Here is a 19,717-nt window from a genome sequence, read left to right as displayed (position 1 = left end):
AACAGATCTACCTGCCTTTTGGTTCTTTGAAAGTGTCAGCCACTGGACTAGGAGGAGCAGTACAACCCATGCCATTAAACTTCAGAACTGCCCCCTTAAACAACTCTGCAAAGGCTAATTACAGGCCAGTGTTGCACATGCTGGTTATTTTATATTTTCTGGTGCAGAAACCAGAGAAAAAGGTCTTATTTCTTCAGGCAACAAGTGTTTTATAAGTACTCTCCTCATTCTGTAGTGAGTTTTAATTGTATGGCATGTTGTGTAGTTACTGCTTTATTACTTTTTTAAAAGTTATGAATATTATCTGGCTTTTTATGCTCTTTTAAGTCTTTTTTTTTCTTGTTACACAGTAATTCTTAATGATCAGTTTATTCTACATGTCTGTGAATTCATTTGAAAGGTATCAAAAATCATTTTTGTTGAACAAACTTTTTGTGTAAAACTTTATTTATGAGATTACCAAAATAAATAGTTCTGTTCCTAGAAGCAATGTCTTATTTGATAAGCCAGAATGTCACAGGTTACTTCACTGAAGAATTATTTTTGTGCCTTGTGGCTCTTTTTTGTGATCATTTGACCTTTAAAATGTAGCTAAGTTAACACAGTTAAGAAAAAATGTTTCCATTATCCAGTGGTTTCTCTGAATAGTAGTAGCTTTGAAGCTGGTCCCAGAGTTCAGGAAATACCACCACGCATTTCTTTGATTTGCATTTGTTTTGCATGGCTTTAGAGACTCCTCTGTGACAATTAGTTCCCAAAATCAGCACTTTTGATTTATGTATGAAAATCTGAATTTGGCCCTTTCAAATACAGCTGCAGTTTGCATTCTATCCAAACTTGGAACTGAACTGTGGTTTTGCTGAATGCTCATAGCCAACCTTTTCACTGGCATCCGTGGAACTAGGTTTTCATACTTCATATTCTGTAGCCCGTGGAAGCTTTTTATTTTCCTTAGGGTTATTTCATGCAGTCTTTTCAGATCTTCTGTAGGTGGATTTTTGTGGAATGTAGCTGGATAAAATATGTAACTGCTTTTCCTCAGGATTTTGGGATAATTTTTTTTTTGGGGGGGGTGGGGAGGTGACTTTTTGCATTATATTTTTTCTTTTTTTCTCAATATAATGCTGAAGAAGCCATAGAACACTGAAGTAAAAGTTCCACTCTTAGCCATTTGGGCCTCTTGATGCCTGTGCATGATTTCAAAGAAAAAACACCAAGTCCGTCATTACAAATGTAATCAGCACCCTCTTCTTTCCAAGTGCAGCAATAGCCATTTGGAATATTTCATTTTGATTGCCAAAACATTAAACTAACCTTCTGTGCAGAAGGCAATTCTTCCACAACAAACATATTTTCACTTAACAGGGAAAGACTGTGCATTTCAATAAGAGTACTCAGGCATTTTAGTTTCATCTTTAGGTCTGAATGAATAATTTACAGACAGCAACATGTGCAACAGAGTTAAACTTATCTTTTTCTGCTTTCTAGCTCTAAGTAAATGGCATCTTGCTTCAATTTATGTTATCCTCCTCTTTTCCTGGGCTTGGGTTTTGTGTGGGTTTTTTGTGGTTTTTTTTCTGTTTGTTTTTTAGATTTAGTATTGAGTTGATTCTAAGCAATTTTCTGGGAGCAGTTAATTTTCCATATTTGAAATTGGAGTTGTGGTAATTCATAGTGATTGATATTCTTTTTTTTAAAAAAAAAAAAACACAACAACAAAACAACAAAAATGGTTTAGATGCTTTTTTATATGAATGGTCAAGTGTGTTGCATGTCCATTGGGAGGAAAACCAGAAGTTTCATGATCACAGTCACTGCAACCTGAAGTAAAAGTTGGTGAGGGCTGCTTTCCTAAATTGGTTTAGGATGCCATATAACAACTAATGTTTTTCATAAATAGTTCTCAATATCACATCAGTTTTGCACTTCAAATTTATCTAAAAGTTGGGATTAAAAAAAAACACAACCAAAACCCAGCTGATATAAGATTAAAAAAAAACAACCAAACAAAAACCCCACACACACATTGTTGCTGATGATAGCCTGGTAGTTTGTAAATGATTGTATTATGTGCACTCGCTGAGATTGGTCAGGACAGCATGCAGTTATGTCGAGGTACAGGTAATATTTTAGGTGGAGGACAGAGTTATTTGCATTTTGTGAAGGCTGGGGGAGTGCCTACACTGACAGTCAAACCTTTTATTTATGCTTTTCTGCTGTAAGTTGTTATGCAGGCATCATAAGAATTGTACTATGCAGCCTCAGATGTGGCCTTGAGTTGACCTAGAGAGTCCACCCTTTCAATAAGAAGGAAGCATATTTTTCATTTCTAAGTCAATGTTGTCTTTCCCTTGAGTGAGAACTGACTATATTGCCTGTGTATTCAGTTCTGTGTGATGGTTTTATGATCTACAATGTCCATTGGGGAACTCACCTGACAACTCATTTTAGTCAGGCCTGCTACTGTGATCTCAGAGGAACAATGTTAACATTTAATCCACTTAAACACCCAACGATATCCCATTCCTGTTTATCATATTACAGAGTATAACAGAAAAAGGCAAGTCCAACTCTGCTAGCTCTGATGATTCTTGGATACCAGGTTTAAGAAATCTTTATGACAGACTAGAAGTTAATTAGTTCTTTGCATCTGATTTATGTGAACATTGCTTTCTCTCAGTAACCTCGTATTCCATCTTAATTTCAGATTCTGCCAGCAATGCAGTTGGTCACGTTAATGTGTGATACACTGGATCCGATGTTTCCAATATCAGATAAATGTTGAGGCTTCCACAGGCTTTGTGGGCTCTTGCTGTGCCTGGCAATGCAAGTTCTCTTTTGTAAGGTGCTGTATATGAGCCATAAAAATGAGATAACAGGGAAGACATTTCAGATGTGTTAGGAGAATCCTGACCTAGCCTCCTGTTTCTGTGTAAGAACTGTATGTAGCAGCAGACCCATTCGGAACAGTTTGTATCTCTTTCTTGTCTTGAAAGATTTAAAAATGGTGCAAATACCATTTTTGCACAGTGCTTCACACAAGGCATTAAGGGGAGCATCTTTAAAAGTTGGCTTTTGCCCTATCCAACAAAATGGGGTTGGAAGGGTGATAAGGAGTGTGATAAAATAACACAATTTTTCACTGTGGAGTATCTAATTTACATTTGGCTCCTTTACAGTGTGATGCAATTTGTCAGGACTTAGCTAATTGCAAGAGGCTGAGATCTTAGAATTTAAAAACAGGCATGTGAAGCTCTCATACCCAGAAATTTGTTTTCTTGCAGTACTGTGTATACAATACAATTTGTGTGCAAATGCCTGTACTGTTTTGTTTTCATCTGCACATTTTTGCATGTAATTTTTCAGGAAAACTTGTACATTTTGCAAGTCTAAAATGGGTCTCACAAACATAGTTTGCATTTTTAAATGAGATATTTATTCAAATGATGATTTATTGATTTGTGCTGTTTTCAAGTAGACCTGGCTGGGGTGAATTTTGATGTGAGTTTTTGGTGGTGTTTTTTTGTTCTGTTTTGTTTTGTGGTGTTTTTTTTTTAATGTTGCAAGGACTGAATCTGATGTTCCCACTCAAAGTGCTTTATTTTCTTTGAAAATTAAGTCATTGCAAGGTATACAGATTGAGGGAGAAAAAAGGATTGCTTCTGACCTACCAAAAGTGCAGAATTGTTGATAGCAGTGGTAGTAGGGGAAGAGCATCTTCAATGTCCTATTTCTTCCGTTCAGCAAACAACAGAATAAAAATTACATTATTTAATTTGGGGAAAGCCTATGTTTTAATGCCCAAATTAGTCTGATTGTTAATATGACTAAGTTGATCTGTCACTCGAGAGATAAGCTTGATACAGTGAGGTTTCTAGCATTCTGCTCTTTCTCCCAGACAATACAGGAATGCTGCCTTATCTTTAAGCATGTTAAAGTTCCCTTTATTTAGTATAAAAAACACACTTAAGTGTAGAACGTATTTAAGTGCATTGCTCAGTATGTTTGACAGGAGCGAGTCCCCTTTAGCAAAAAAAGTCATGTCTGCTGTTTATTCAGGTAAAACTCTCCTAAGATGATAAGGTCGTGGCCATGGCATAGTGATATTACTGTTGAAGTATTGTTGCCATAAACTGTCCCGGTGAAATGCAGAGGATTGCTCATCCAGAAGGGTCAGCTGCTTAGTCTTCTGTCAAGAGGTTCTTATTGCCCAGAAAAAATGGCTCCATCTTTTACTGTGGGAACATAACATAAGGAATGTCCTCTGTCAGCCTGATACCCTTACCTGACATGGCTCATGCTTAGGGGAAGTGTATGAGTTACAAAGCAAGTACAAATTAGCATTTTAAGCAGATTTTAAGTTTTTCTTCTGAAAATAATTTAGTTGGTGTCTCATGGCCAAGGTGTGTTATGTGATGATTTGATTTGCCTCTGATGTTTATAAATACTGGGGGAAAAAAATGCATCTTTAATGTTGCTATTAGCATATTCTCTAGCTATATTAGAAGAGGGGAAAAAAAAAAACCAAAAAAGACCAACCCTCCCACCCCACAGAAAAACAAACAACAAAACATAAAAATCCCTAAAACCCAGTCAAAAATATTTAAACACAGATGTATGTGAGGAAGCAACACTTATTTTTACATCTTCTGGTGTTACTTAAGTCTTTGTTACATGTTAACATTTCAATTTTATTACAAATTATCTTCCTTCAAAATTGGTCCACTAATAATTGGTTTTGGGCAAATCTATATATTTTGTGTCTTGAAATCCACACATGTCGATTTCTGAGCTAAAACCATCTGGGATTTTGATGCTGATGGATAATACATGATGTTTATTGCTTTATGAAATATAGAGGAAGAAAGATGATGTAAAGCGATAGTGTCAGTAATACAAGTGTGATAATATATGGCTTTGAATTTTATTATTCTCTGAATAGAACTCTTGTACTTATTAGTAATGTATGAATTATAAATGAAGTTGAACAACACAAGCTGCATATAGACCTAGAAAGCATATGTATATGGAAATTAATCACTGAATGAAGGAGCAATACACTGTAATTTCAGCAATATTAAAGAACAGAAATACATGGAGGAAATGTCATAGGCAAAACAGTTTTTAAGTGAAAACCAGGATATTCTCTGAATTCTTCTCTTTTAATATGTACTTCATCTGCAACTTGTGGAGGCAACTAAAGCAGCAATTATCCTGTTATTAAAGAGAGGTTTGTATATTGCTCCAAGTATCCACTTATGAGCATCGCATTAACATCAATACAGTTAAATCCACCTTCAACACAATTCTCCGTGTGACCTCGAGCTTCGTATCTACTTTTTTGCATGTCTCAAAAGTGGGGCTGAGTGGGAGCCTTGGGGGAGAGCCACATCTATCAGAGATTTGTAAGCTCAGAACTGTGAGTGTAATTGAGCAAACAGCTTGAGAGGATTTCTCAGACGTTATGTTGTCATGTGATCTCAAGTGTGTACCTCTGCTGCCGTGTTGCTAGGAGATCAGCGTATCACCATATCCTTCTCTGAATGTTGTGATTCAGAATCAAAATATTTCAAAGAAGTTACACAAATGCTTGTACTCAGATCCAGATAAGATCTTAGATGGTAAGCCTGGAACTTAATTTCAACTCAGAGTCACTGATGATAATATAAATGTTTTGAAGGCAGAATTAAGCGTCTTGAGTTATTTTCTAATAATTGAAGATAATCTTAGGGCATGCAAAGAGCTGAGCTGCTCTAGAAAATGTTTTTTACTGTTAGAGCTATCTTCTAAGCTCACTGTCTTTATGGAGTGTCACATAAACAGGTCATTCTCTTCAGAAATCCTTTTTTTAAAGGACAGTTTAATAGATTCTGGCAAAGGCCTCAAAAGGTAAATTAGATTTTAAACCTCCTGTCATCCTACTTTAAGTATCTTAACAGAACTGCTTGGCTATTCAGTGTCTCCTGTTGGCATGTAAGGTTTTATTGGAAAGACAGCATTAATTAATTTGTTTCTCTGATGGTTTCAGTTGTCTCTACTTATACAATTCACTGTTCTTTATGTACTTCATCTATTTTAGAATTTATCTTTAACATTTACTATCACAAAGAATCACAACGTTATATGTATAGTAAACAGTTTTATATTTTCTGAGAGAATTCCTTAGACTATGTGTGAAAAGGTTACAAAGCCTAACTTTTAGTTTCTTACCAATTTAAATTTAGAGAAGTAGAGTGTTACGTTGGTGTAAAGCTGCTGCAACTAAATGCAGACTTAGAAATAATTATTTCCGTAACTATTAATATTCTAAATGTAACAGATGTAGGTGCATTTTCTTTAATAAGTGGTGCAGTAGTAGGGTTGCTGCGTAACCCTGAACTGGCTTTCTTTATGCCTACAGGCAACAGTGAGTACAAAGACTAGTCATGACTGCCAGTTTGTCACAGGGAAAAGGAATTCACGAGAACAGAAATTTCAATTTTTTGCTGTTTTCACTCCTTGCCTCCATTACAAAGACATTGCATGAGAAAGTTCGTGTCTGAACTATTCCCTGATTTTCTAAAGATTCCTATGCTGTGCTAAACACCAGGGAATATGAATGTCTTTATTTGTCTGTCAAACCATTCATTCATTGTATGGCTTTGCAGCCTAACATTTTGGTGTGCTTCAGCTTTTAGTTGGGCTTTTGGTTTCTTTTTTGTTTTGTTTTGTTTTTCTTCCAGAATAAAGTTGTCTGCTTTAAAGAATTTTACAGAAAGTTCTGTTTCAAGATAAAGCAGTGGTGTAACAGAAATTGATTATGGATTTAATTGTTTTTCTTTTTAATTCATCTTCTAACTACAGTATTCTGTCTATGTAATTTACACCCCGCTTCAAGGGCTTTAAGTGGTGCTAAATCTCTTCAGTGAGCCCATCAGAGGGAACTGTATTTGTTTTAACATATAGCATTTCAAAAGGTATTTTCCTTTGGTCTTTCCTTGCCTTCATAAAAAAATTGTCAGAAAAAGACTAAAATGCCCTTTATCGTGGCTGCTGTCCATGTCCTGGTTGAGGAGAAGAGTGACAGGGAGGAATAGTTCTCCTAGCTCACCTTTGCTATCCACCTTTCGTATGACCTTGGTTTGGTAGTGGGGTCTTCCTTTCGTAATCACTGCATAAAAACTTTTTATGACAAGAAGTTGGACATATTTTTCACATTTTATATTTTTCACTCTCTTTTATATAACACGGCAAGGGCATAATTTTTGATTGATGTTCTGGAATTAATGGTATATTCTGTTTTTGAAGAAGACTTAGTGGTTGTTGGCTTTGTTTTGGGTCTGTTTTTTTTTTAAACTGATGGTGAATGAATGACTTTGTAGTGCTTTGTGACTGCCAGACTAATACAGCTGCCATCCCTGTTCCCATCAAGTCCTACAACCTTGGACCTCCTTCATGTAGCTCTTTCCACTATCTCATTTTGGGGAAATGGCCTATTTAGTAGGTCACAGGAGGAGCCGCCAAAGCTGTTTTGCTGATGTACTGAGTGGGAAACAGTAAAAATAAAGGATCAGGGAAGAAAAAAGCTGCAGTTGACTTGTTCAGCTGTTGTGTCTTTTGTGTAGCTTTCCTGCGGTTTTGATGTATCTGAGTTATATGTAAAGTGTTCCTTTCACTCTATTTCATATTCTGCTACAGACCCAGATGTTCAGCGCGTGATATGTTCAGTGTTGAACAGCTCATGAATAAGATCTTGTGGAAGAAAAAAATCTACCTGCTCAAATGTTGGTTATGAAGCAAAGTGGAAACTAGTTGATTTTAAAAGTTTCAGATGTCTAGGGGAGTTTAGGAGTGGAAATTAGTACTGATAATTTATAATGAACTTTTCTTGCTAAGGTTTTTTAATATTTTTAAAAATATGTATAGTTTTTAAAAATAACTATGCACTGGCACATTCTTTATGACTGTTTCTTTTATCATTCCTGGTTTGTGACTATTTTGCTAATGGGGAAGATAAATAAGTTCATTCTGAATATTGACTTACTTAAAGGCATGCTAACCAAGCCATTAAACCCTGCTCTCTTCCATAAAAGTAAGTAAAATATTCATCACCCAATTAATAATATGCAGTTTTCTTATTTGATATATAGATATGCCTGAGGCTTACATATAGCATACTCTAAATCATTATATGTTCCACTTAGAAACATAAAACTAAACCAAATGTAAACTCAAAAATAATTAAATGTTGTACAATAGTTAAGGAGACTGTTACATTATGCTCAAAGCTTTATTTTAAAAGCAGGAAACCTGGGTACAATGTAGTACCTCAGAAAGCATTTGAGCAGAGAACATGTTTTGTACTGTAAAGGAGTCTTCCAAGATAATAATTGTGAGAATAATAAAATGAGTGAAAGGATTTGTTGGGTTTTTTTGCACAGGTCCAATGAAGGCAGTTGTATTTTAGCAATCTAATAGACATCCTACTATGCAATTATTTGGGGCAGCAAATGTGCCTTAATTAAAAATCTATGACTGATTGTGATGTGGGTTGTAAGAACATCTGTTAATATCTTGATAGATGCTATGTAACAACTACACTTGCGGAGCTAGTAAAGTCCTGATGCTACTTTATCTGGGAGGTGGTGGGATGATTTGGGCTGTTTATGTTTCAACATTCCTAGCTTTCAGTGTCAGTGGTGAAAAATATATACCCACAGTATGTCAAAGTATCCCAAATACGGGCTACATATAATTTGAAAACAGATGGGCAAGAGAATCAAATACTTGGAGTTTATGTTGCATATGATGCACAGTGTGGGGTGTTTATGCAAACAGGTATTTCCATTTCTCTCTGCTTATGTACTTTCCTAGTCTTGTTGATTATTTAACTGGCAATTTTAGAAACAGTGTAAGTTGTTTTTTTCCACATTGCTGTCTTCATTTTTTGTGTGTACTTTTGCTTTGGTTGGTGGTCTGAAGGTATTAAGTATCCAAAGCCCACCTTAATTGAAGAATTGTTTGTGGAAACCATTCATAATGCAGGCAATTATGTGGAATTAATGCAGTGGTTGAGTGAATAATAGTAATGACACTCAGAGTCCCCAGGAGCAGTTGTAACAAACAGCTTAGGTAAATCAAATGCACAAAAGAGGACAAATTCCTGTTTTTTTTGGTGCATGCAACACACTGACCTCTGCTGTTTACTGTGTCTAGCAGTGTAGTTAGTACATCTTGAATTAATTATTCAGTCTTTCAGCCCTTCTGCCATTTCTCATAACAGATATAGCATAAGAATTTGGGGATCCCTTTCCAAAGGTTAAGGTACAAGTTGCTGTCCTCTCCTATACTCTCAGTAGAGGATTTACACCCTGCTTATCTTTGGGGCTTTCCTTATGGGCGGAGGACAGTGGAGCAGCCTGGCAATCTGAATGACCAGAAGGCTGATGCTTGGCAATGCCAACTTAGAGGGATCTGTTCCTTCCCTGTCAGAAGGACTGGTTCTCGCTTCATCTGAAAATATACCCGTGTTACTGATGTGTACTGCATATAACTGAGAAATAGAGTACTCAGCTCTGGAGCTGAGAAGTGGAAAAAAAAGCTGGATTTACACTCACTGATGTTTGATTGCTGGCAGCACTCAGGTAATATGCTTTAACATTTTTTAATTTTCCTTTTTTTTTCCACAAAGCTAGTATGACACTGTCTTAAGTTTTTGTTATGAGTATGGCCTTGAATTTAACGAAAAACTTAACTTATAAGTGCCAGAAGAAGTAAGAATGCCAAAACTCGGATTTAAATAAGTATCTGGTTTCTGGCTTCAGTTGAGTGTATCGATGACGAATAAATAACTTGAGTAAAACAATATTATAATACACATGTGATGCCGATACCAGTCCACTGGCAGGGGTTTGCAGACCCAGTCTATGCTGAAGGACTAGCAGCTCACCACTGGAAGAAAAGGCAACGTGAGCGTATTTCCCTCACTGCCATTCACAGGGGTGATGAGCAGGTTAAATGGACAGGCACTAGGAATTGTAAATTGACAAAGTATACACTTAATAGCTCTTACCATAGTGACAGGTAAAATCCCTTTAGTACACCTATTTGCACTTTATTTGTGCTACTATTTACTGAGTATATAGTATTACTACTCCTGAATGTAATCACTCATTTTTACATGATACTTCAGGGTTCAATTTTTTAACTCAAGAGCTAAAAATGGGGCTATGGCTTCATCCTGCCAGCTATACTAACATAGTACGGGAGCCTGCTCACCAGTTTGTTGTAAGGCTTAGGGTGCTGCAGTTTAACCTTTCCCTGCTTAGCAGCATTCAGTTGCTGTGTCATTGTTGCTCTGGTTAGCAGAAAACAAGGAGGGACAAAACACTGCAGGCTAAATATATTTCCATAACCCAAGAATAACGGCGACCCTGGTCTGAGGGAGGAGACCTGAGAGCCAGCAGCCCAGGCCAGGAGCACCGGTCAGGAGGCAGCGCACCCACCCCCAGCAGAGCGGGATTGGCTGAGCTTTGCCACACGCGCTGCCCCAGCTAATCTGCCTGGCAACCCAGAAGCTTCCAGAAGGGGAGATGAGGCCTGCCAGGCCCTGAGGGGCTCTGGGGAATGTGAGGGCGGGAACCGGCACTGGGCTGCCTCATGGCAAATCCGCAGGGCAAGTGCTGCTCGTTCGATGCAAAGGAAATGATATTTGCTCTCGCACAGGGCCACAGTGCTCTATGGAGCTGGAGGTTGCCCTGGGAATGTTTTAGATTCCATACGTTTGCTTTCCTTGTGGAAACACTGTATTGCGAAGTGCCTTCCACACATCCTGTCCTGAGTGGGAGCCACTGGGTAGTTCACCAGTAACATTGCAAGAGATGTGAAGTGAAGCCAGGTACTGTGGCGTGCAACCAAGTTGATACTAAATGTTGGTCTGTCCTAGCTTGTTTCGTGGTTGGGATGTCTCCTGGCTGGTATTTTGCTGCTTGGTTCAAGAGTGGTGAGGAGAAAAGGGCTGCAGAGGTCTGAGATCTCCCTGAAATTGGGACTAGCTGCCCTCAATGATTATGGTAAACAGTATGGCTGCTGAAAAGGTGACTTTGCAGCCTCCTCCCCAGAGAAAACATTTCTTGTTTTTTGTGTCCTGCATGACACGCAGGACAGTGATATAAATGTGATGCCATGGCTTTCTGCATGAGAAGTGCCATGTGCTGCTAAAAGCATTTGTAAATTGCATCTGCTGGCGTTACCTCATCTTTCTAGTGGTAGGAAAATAAATAAATTAGCAATTTTTAGAAAGGGAAAACTGGCCAGTTTGACTCAGGCCTGTGACTGTAGTGGCTGTTTAGGGAATTTTGGATTAAAAGTTCTGTAAAATGCATAAAATATAACTAAGGGTCTAATCAGTGTATTCCTGATGATTTACCAAGACTGTAACTATATCTTTGTGTAATTGTGTTTTTTTGTGGGTTTTTGTTTTTGTTTTTTTTTTGTATCATGGATCTTCAGCTTTATTCTTGCTATAATAGAGTCTAAACATAGACTGAAATAACCATAAAACCAGAAACAACGATTTCAGTATGAGCAAAGAAATGCTACTGGCTTTTTGGAGATTGCTCATCTGGACATTCATCCAGTCTGTTTCTTCTTTTTAATGTTTATTGAATGTTTAATGATACTTGCTATAGGCACAGTGCTCCTCTACATGCTTATTTAAAAGTGAGTAGTAATCCTTGAAGATGTAGAAATGCAATAACAATATGAAAGATTTTGTATTATATACATATTAAATAATGAAGCATTTTTTCTGGACTGTAAGCAATTCAATTATTTTGATTCTGAAATAAATTAAGTAAAGCTTAGTGAGTCCAATCAGCCCTTGTTTCTAGGGAACTGTAGTTCAATTTCATTTTTAATTAGATTGAACATTGTGAATTTCTTAACAGTTGTAAGCAAGATCTGGCAATAAAATATGCACTCAATTTGTATTAAAAGTTCCTAAAATCTAGTGCAGGGAACTAGCAGTATATCTGGTTTATGTTTAATTGTCCAACTACCCTATTGTGAAAAAATCCATTTTTTAAAAACTGCTGGTGTGTAACAAATTACTTTTCTTTGATACAACTGTATGGAAGACAAGCAGCCAGCAAACAGGAAAAGAATGAAAGAAAACCTTTAGTTCTTTATAAGCTTAATAACACATTCAGGACCATGATGCTAAAATCATTCCTGCACGTGGATTACAGGATTAAACCAAACTGCTTTGTGATTTAGAAATGGGGGGGGGGAAAGGTCTTGAGCTTTTTCCTCAACTGCCCTGAAGCTAGTTGTCTAGATTTCTAGTCAAACTAGTAGACAACACACCGAATAGTGATTCAGCATTGTACAATGACTGCTTGGAAGCTCTTGATCCAGTTTGAGTTCTGCCAATTTATGGTAGCTCTGGTTTATTCATCACTTTATTCCTTTTGTTGGTGTGAGTTTCTTTCAGCTGTAGAAGGTGCTGAAGTTTGCATGTGTATTGTTATTCCCAGTGCCAGTTGTCTCTCTTGTGTATTCTTTGCTTTCCATCAACGTTTTAAGGTCTTGTCATGAGACAGAGTATTTGATTTTGTATTGTTAATAGATATGGCATTGTATGTTAGGAATAGTTTATTTTATTCAATGCTGTATGTTTTCAACCTTCTAAAACCTTTGTGGAAATACCTTTCATTTATGGGTTCACTATTGGCAACATTTCTAGCTTTTTGAAGTATTGCACAGCTCAATTCTTTTGTTTGTTCAATGTAGTGATAGTGTCATTCCTTAGAAAAGGGCAGTGCTTGAGCTGAATAGGGAAAATATTTCTTTTCATCATCCCCATGTAGTCAGCTCTTAAACTGGCTATGTCCTCCATCTATTTTATTAACTTAGTGCAACACCTTGACAATTGACAGCAAAAGCCAAAACTTGTCATGTTTTGCCACAGAATTCTGAAAACTGAAAACTGGTTGCTGTTATTTGACTAGCCCTGATCTTTGTATTGAAGTGTAACGGTAACAGGAGATACAGCTTCTACAAAGTTTTATGAATCACAGAATCCCAGGGGTTGGAAGGGACCTCAAAAGATCATCTAGTCCAACCCCCCTGCCAGAGCAGGGTCACCTAGAGTACATTACACAGGAACTTGTCCAGGCAGGTTTTGAATGTCTCCAGCAAAGGAGACTCCATGACCTCTCTGGGAAGCCTGTTCCAGTGCTCTGTCACTCGACAGTGTTTGATTAATATTTTATTTTAAGCAGAAAGTAATATGTAATAGGTAGATGTATATATTTTTTCATATATCTTTGAGATATTTTATTTCCTCCTTTGGAATATTATGTATTTTGTTGTTTGTTTTAATGTTTAGTTTTTCTCTTAGAATTGTTTTTTTGTTCAAATACTCCGTATGTATCCTGACTTTGAATGGAAAATACTGCATGAGTTTTTGCATGGATTGCCTAGAAGGTGCAGAGAAGAGGCATTGACAATTATATACAGGCAATTACGATATAAGTAGGAGTATCCAATAAATTTTTAGGTTATGAATGTGTTATGTTCAAGTTTAACTGTGTGTATTAGCACCTGTATGGACTTGTAGTAAGGAGTGCATTTGTCAGTCTGGCTTTAGGAGGACTTTTGGCCTGAAGTTATATGGAAGAGGTCATATGCTAGAATAATAAGATTAATTTAGCTGTACTGTAAGTAGCTGACACTTGAAGGCCTTTATTGCCTAATGAACTGTGATGTCATTTACACTTATGCATACGTTGTGTAAATTACCATTTTTGTAATTTTGTGTGCAGATTTAAGGAGTGCAAACTGCCCCATTAAGCTGAAAAATTTTCATGCTTAAGCATTCTGTAAATGCCCATAGCTAAAGCATGTTTAATCTCTTTATTTAGGGTTATGTTAGTTTGCAGACACAGACTTATTTTCATTGACTCTTTTTTACAGTAAAATTGGTGACTGAGCATCTCAGTTATTTTTTTAATTATTGTGACTTTAAGCTGTGACTGAAATTTCCAGGTTTTCATATAAATAAATTGACAGAGGTTGGGTATATAATCTTCATGGTACTGACATCAGTCAGAAGCCTCCCAGCCTATGACATAATTGCTTTGATTCTCATTTACACAGGAGCTTCTTTCTGCCATGTTGTGGTGATACAGTAGAAAGGCCTTCAAAACCCTGTGAGTAGTTTTGGGGAACAGCCTAATTCTGTTTAATAATTTAAGTACCTGGGTGAGGATACAGCCAAGAGATCCAATAATGTGGAATATGTGCACATGAATGCCTTCTGAAGATGAGAACTACATTTTGAGGCACTTTTGGTTTAAGACAACATCATGGGCTAAAGGTCTTTTTGAAAACAGACTTTTAAATTTTAACTAGCATAGTGCTGTAAATATTTCGTGACTAAGACATCTTACATACCATGTGCAGCTAGTTTCTAGTTTTTATTTATTGATACGTTTTAACCATTAAGTAGTGATTGAAAGTCATAAGGCTTATGTAATATAGTTGAAAATAGATCTAATAAGGAAATGTCACCAGATTTGTATTGAACCTAGTATTCAGAAGTAAATATAACAGAAGGGAGTCTATAGTAAAATGGAGAAACTTAGTTCATTTTTTTTCCAAGCACTGGAGTTTGGTTTATCACATGCTGAAAAACTGTATTCAATGTGTATGAATGGTGAAATGCATTTGAAAGTTGCTGTATTTTAAAGTAACTTTTCCAAACACAATGTTAGTGCTACTTGTTTTGAGTAAGGATAGAATCTTCTATGCTGACAAAGTCCCTTATATAGAATTGTAAGCCAATACGTCCTTTACCAAATTGTGTTATCCTACATCATGTATCACTTGAAAAAAAGAACATGTTGTTTGTGGATTAGTGAACAGGTTTTGCACAGCTTTGTTTTGCAAGGTTTGATTTTGTTGAGTCCAATTTGTGGTCCAAGTTCCTATATTATTTTCCATCTGTCACTCCCTCTCTTATGATTTCTTGTATGGTTTTCCTCCTTCCATTAAGGGTTAAGTGCTTCAGATTTAATTAATACCTTCCCAGTATGGTGCATTAGTAGGATCTATCTCTTGTCTACTTGATATCCCATTTTCATTACACGTGCAGGAATATACTGACATAATTCCTCCTGTGAAATAAGTCTTCCTTGCCAACTAATCAGTGGTTCTATAAGTACTGTGGATCAAGACACACAAATGGACAAGCATAGAAAGAGTTAAAAAGTATTACAGAAGCACAAGCATGAAGCCTGATTACCTGATTGTTCTTGCCTTCTCTCTTTGTAACCATTTAAGGACAGCTCTTCTGTATTAAACTGGTGTTTCATATGAAGAGACTGTCATCACTTCTCTTAGCAGATTTGTTCCTGCATTCTGATCACGAAGGTAAACCCCTGCTGAACCTTTCATTCAGGTGTGCACTAGACTTAGGTGAGTTAAAACACATGAAAGTTAGCTGTGAGAGGTAGTGTGCCCCTGCTTCTCGTTGCTTCTTTTTTTCCAGATTCTGCTTTTGGTTGGTTCTACACTCTAAGGTAACCCATTGATTTGAATACTTGTTTACCAGTTTACCCGAAAGACTTAATTTATACTCTAGCTATTTAAAAAATATTCAGTCCCTTCCTCAGCTTCTTTGTGCTAGGGCACTTCATGACTGTTAAGTTGTTGACTTATTTAAGATGAAAATGGAAGCAACACTACTCATTTATTGTTTGCATAGTTGTGATATCACTGTTGGAAAGTTAAAAAGCAGCAATTATAGCTGAAATCTGAAAGCTGTTTGTAATTTCACATGTGCATCACAACTCCTTACTAGAGATTGTAGCCATGGCAGCAGTGGTTCCTGCTCTTTGTGGATAACAACTGTGAAGTTAGCTTCCTTCAGTGAAACAGAGGAATTTAATATTGGGGTTTGTTTGTTTGTTTTAATTTTAAGTACAAAGTTTTTTAAACTGTCTTAAAAAAAAAACCCAAAAAACAAAAAGAAAGAAACAAAAAACACAACACAAAAAACCCCCCAGCATCTGTGTTTCCTATCTTCTGTGCTGTTAAGTAAGACTAAGATGAATAAAAAGATACTAGATATGGGTGCAGGAAAAAACAATTGTTACTTTAAATCTTGACTGTTGCATCATTTAAGTATGATGAATCTTGCTTCTTCTGTAGTGTCCCCCCTCCTTTTATTGTACAATTAAATAACCAGGCTGAATATCTGAATATGAATTTGAAGCAACAACACAACAATAAAATTACATAACTTTTTTATATATTTTTATTATTATTATTCCTGCATTACATCTAAGGTCTGTAATGCATTTTTGTCTTTTACATTTTTAAACAGCTGTGCTAGCCACAGGAATTTTCACCCTGCACACTCATGTTCATCTGAATGGAGTTCCTCTCAAAGAGATTCTCTTTTCATCAAGGGGTTGCTTGTTTGAATAAGATGTGTAAGATTACACAAGTGATTCACAGGTTCACTTGCATCTGTGTATCTGAATTCAGTCTATGAGATCAAAATCTTGATGACTCACAACATTGGTTATATTTATTTCTAGAAATGGCAAATACTAGGCTGCTATTTCAATTAGGTTTTTTCTGTCTTAACTTTCAAGGAAACCAGAACTAAACATTAAATTCTTTTGAGGCTTAAATTGAATTTTGTATATTTATGTAATTTACGTACTTAGAAAGCCAGAAAGAACTATGCATAAACATTCCTTTAAAGAACCAGCTAGAAGCTAAACTGAAAATACATAGATACATAGAAAAAATGAAGGTTCTAAAAGACAGAAAGAGAAGGACAGTTGAACTGAGAACTGGAGGTATGGTAACTGCTTCTTGGGTTACTACAGAATCAGTTGTGTAATCCAGAAACATTATGCAGTTGCAGTTATTCTGTAGACCATTTGGGAAGTCGTCAGTATAGCATAGTGAATAGTAAGATAAGCCTTAAATACCGGAATTACTTCTATCTGAAAAATTAATATACTTTTGTGACGTTGTAGTCTGCAGTCAATTCCAAATACGCAGAGCACGTCACAGAAATGTCAGCTCATTTCAGGGGAGTATTTGTCACATTACAATTTTGTGTGATTTGGAATAAAATGCACTTATTTTTCAGTTCTCTATGAAAGGGAAAACCTGAGGTTTCTCAGTCAAAATTGATCTATAGGCTGCTGCAAGTTATGGTGCTTGGATGCTTCTGTCCTTGTCTTTGGGAAGGTTTGCCTGATTTGCCACCCTATATCTATAGTTTTTCGGAAAGGAAGATCTTACGGTGTTTTACAGAGATTAGTTTGAAAACTAAGGCATTTTCAAGGTGGTATTTATAGCACCTGAAAATATGTTAGGGTTATATGTCTAGAAAGTGTCCAGTGAGTAGGAACAAAGGTGGCTCTACTTGATTCTCCGTGTACATTACTGAATGGTGCCTAGGACCTCATCTGAATATGATCTCCAACACACCAGCCTCATCTGACTGTCGCAATAAAAGAGCTGAAGCTTGAACAGTTACTACAATCAGATGGGAAATTTGTATTTGTTAGCACTGTGCTTTCTCAACATGCTACACATCATTTAAAAGTACAAATTCTTTTTGCAGGTAGGCTTTGCACTTAGCTTTTAACGTGAATGGGGAAATATGTCTTTGAATCATTTTGGGGAGTTTTGATTTTGTCTTAAAAAACTAGCTGCTGGTTTTATATTGCAAGCAGTTTGGAACTGCACCTGTCTTTATTCAGTTTGTACAGACTGTAGTGTGAGGAGATGCACTGTTGCATGATAAAGCCTCTACCTCAACAGTAATTTAAATAAATAATAATGAGTTCTGATGTACTTTTTGTTAATAGTCACTATAGTGACTATACTTAATGTTGTTTTATTCCCTCAGCTTTCTCTTTTAGAAGATGCTGGGTTTGGTGGTGCTCTTCTTTACGTTGATCCTTGTGACTTACCAAAGACTACAGATCTTACTGACAAAGCTTTTATGGTTTCCTTGAACAGTGGAGGAGATCCATCAACACCTGGTTATGCCAGTATTGGTAAGTACTGTCCATAGCATATGTAGTTAATGGACATTTTAATTCTCTGTAGGTTGTAAGTGTGGGAGTTGAAACACTAAACCAAATCCTGCCTGAAATAGAAACACTGTAATGCAGCATGGCTCAAAGGATAGAATGCAGTCTCAGAAGTGCTTTAAAGTCTTGGCTCAAAGTCTGTACTCTAAATAATTGATTGGGTTGCTTTTTCTATTTGTGTATTCACAAACTATAACATTACTCCTGCATGCTTATTCTTATCTCATGGGGAAAAAAAAAAAAGCTGTGAAGTACAGAAGAAGTACTAATCCAGTGGTTTCTGAGAAGGTTCCATGGGATCTTTCCCCATTGGAAGAAGTGTTCTTCCCTTTGTTCTATCTTCCACTTTTATGATATTGGTGAAGGAAACTTTTGGTCAATAGGTGCAATTGCAATATAACCAGAAATTTATATTTTAAAATACTTAGAATAAAGCAATGTGTATAGTATATACGTACAATTACCACTTGAATAGGGTATGTTCATTTAGCCTTATCTCAGTTCTGCCTGGATAGATTTGGTTATCAATTACGCTTTTCTAAATAAAAGCATTTTCAAAGTATGGAAAATAACTTATTTTAAGGAACTACATAGTCTTTTATAAGCTTATGGGTTTTTTTTTAAAGCAATGTTAACAACAAGTAAAAGCAGCAGTATGTTTGACTTGTATGTGTTACTTAAATCTCCATTCTGACAGCTCAGTGAATGTGTGTTTTGCTTCTCTACTGCCTTTTCAGCTTTACAACCTTTTTAGCTATCTAACTATTTGGAAATGTATTAAGCAGCAGTCTTTGAGCTTGTGACAAGGCTTCATCAAAAATACTTGGTCCAGTTACTAGCTCAGACTAAAGTCTGACTTGAATTGGCACTAAATCAGCTGAGGCAATGCTGAGATACTTCATGACTAGAATGGCAGAAAATAGAAATATTTGCCTGGTTGTCAAAGAAGGGTGTTAGCTATTCACAGCATGAATGTCTTGACAGCTCAGTGGGAAAGAAATTGCACATTTTCTCAGTGTCTCTGTGTACCTGACCTAGTGTTCTTAAAAGTGAGCTGGAAGCTTCAGAGGTAAATACAACTCTCTTCAGGCTTTATTCTTGCTCATTTCATGGAGCTATTCAGAAAACAGTTTGTCTTTTGTTTGTCTGGCTGACTCCTCAGTGTTTTATTTACACAGAAAGTAAAGCTAATTAAAATACATACACCAATATGAAGATGCCACTTAGTGTCTAAACCTTATGCACTGGTTTCTGTCAGTAAATGACCTGATTGGTAGTGTGCATTCCAGTCTCTAGTTTGAGAAAAGAAGCTTTAATTATATGGAAAATGGTGATAGAAGGACATGGATGGTTTCCACTAGAACCCTCTGTGTGGCTTGTCTGTGGATTTAAATCTCTGAGCAACATTCTTAAGCAGAAAGAGGCTATCATGGTCCTAAGATAATTTATATTTTGATCATTGAAGACGATGTGCTGGAAAGAGCTGAAACGAACACTTGAAAAAAAAAATTGTTTCTGTCAGTGAAAAGCAGATCACATTAAGTAATTTCGGTGTTTCTGATGATTTTCTTCTCTGAAGACTATGAATCAATTTGGTTATAGGTACCTTG

At 36.5% G+C, this 19,717-nt stretch overlaps 1 protein-coding gene across 4 annotated transcripts in view; it reads left to right on the top strand.

Annotated features, from left to right (window-relative positions):
* NAALADL2 (N-acetylated alpha-linked acidic dipeptidase like 2) overlaps positions 1-19,717 on the top strand; it is a 384,820-nt gene that overhangs the window by 249,724 nt on the left and 115,379 nt on the right. For all 4 annotated transcript variants that reach the window (XM_051626469.1, XM_051626471.1, XM_051626470.1 and 1 more), the window contains exon 7: positions 17,921-18,071. In XM_051626469.1, the coding sequence (XP_051482429.1) occupies positions 17,921-18,071 (151 nt within the window). The remainder of the gene's footprint in view (positions 1-17,920; positions 18,072-19,717) is intronic.

Source organism: Apus apus, chromosome 8 (genome assembly GCF_020740795.1).
Source record: "Apus apus isolate bApuApu2 chromosome 8, bApuApu2.pri.cur, whole genome shotgun sequence".
Taxonomy (NCBI): Eukaryota; Metazoa; Chordata; class Aves; order Apodiformes; family Apodidae; genus Apus; species Apus apus.
The sequence above is the reverse complement of the archived record's forward strand: the minus strand, read 5'-3'. Positions and strand labels throughout refer to the sequence as shown.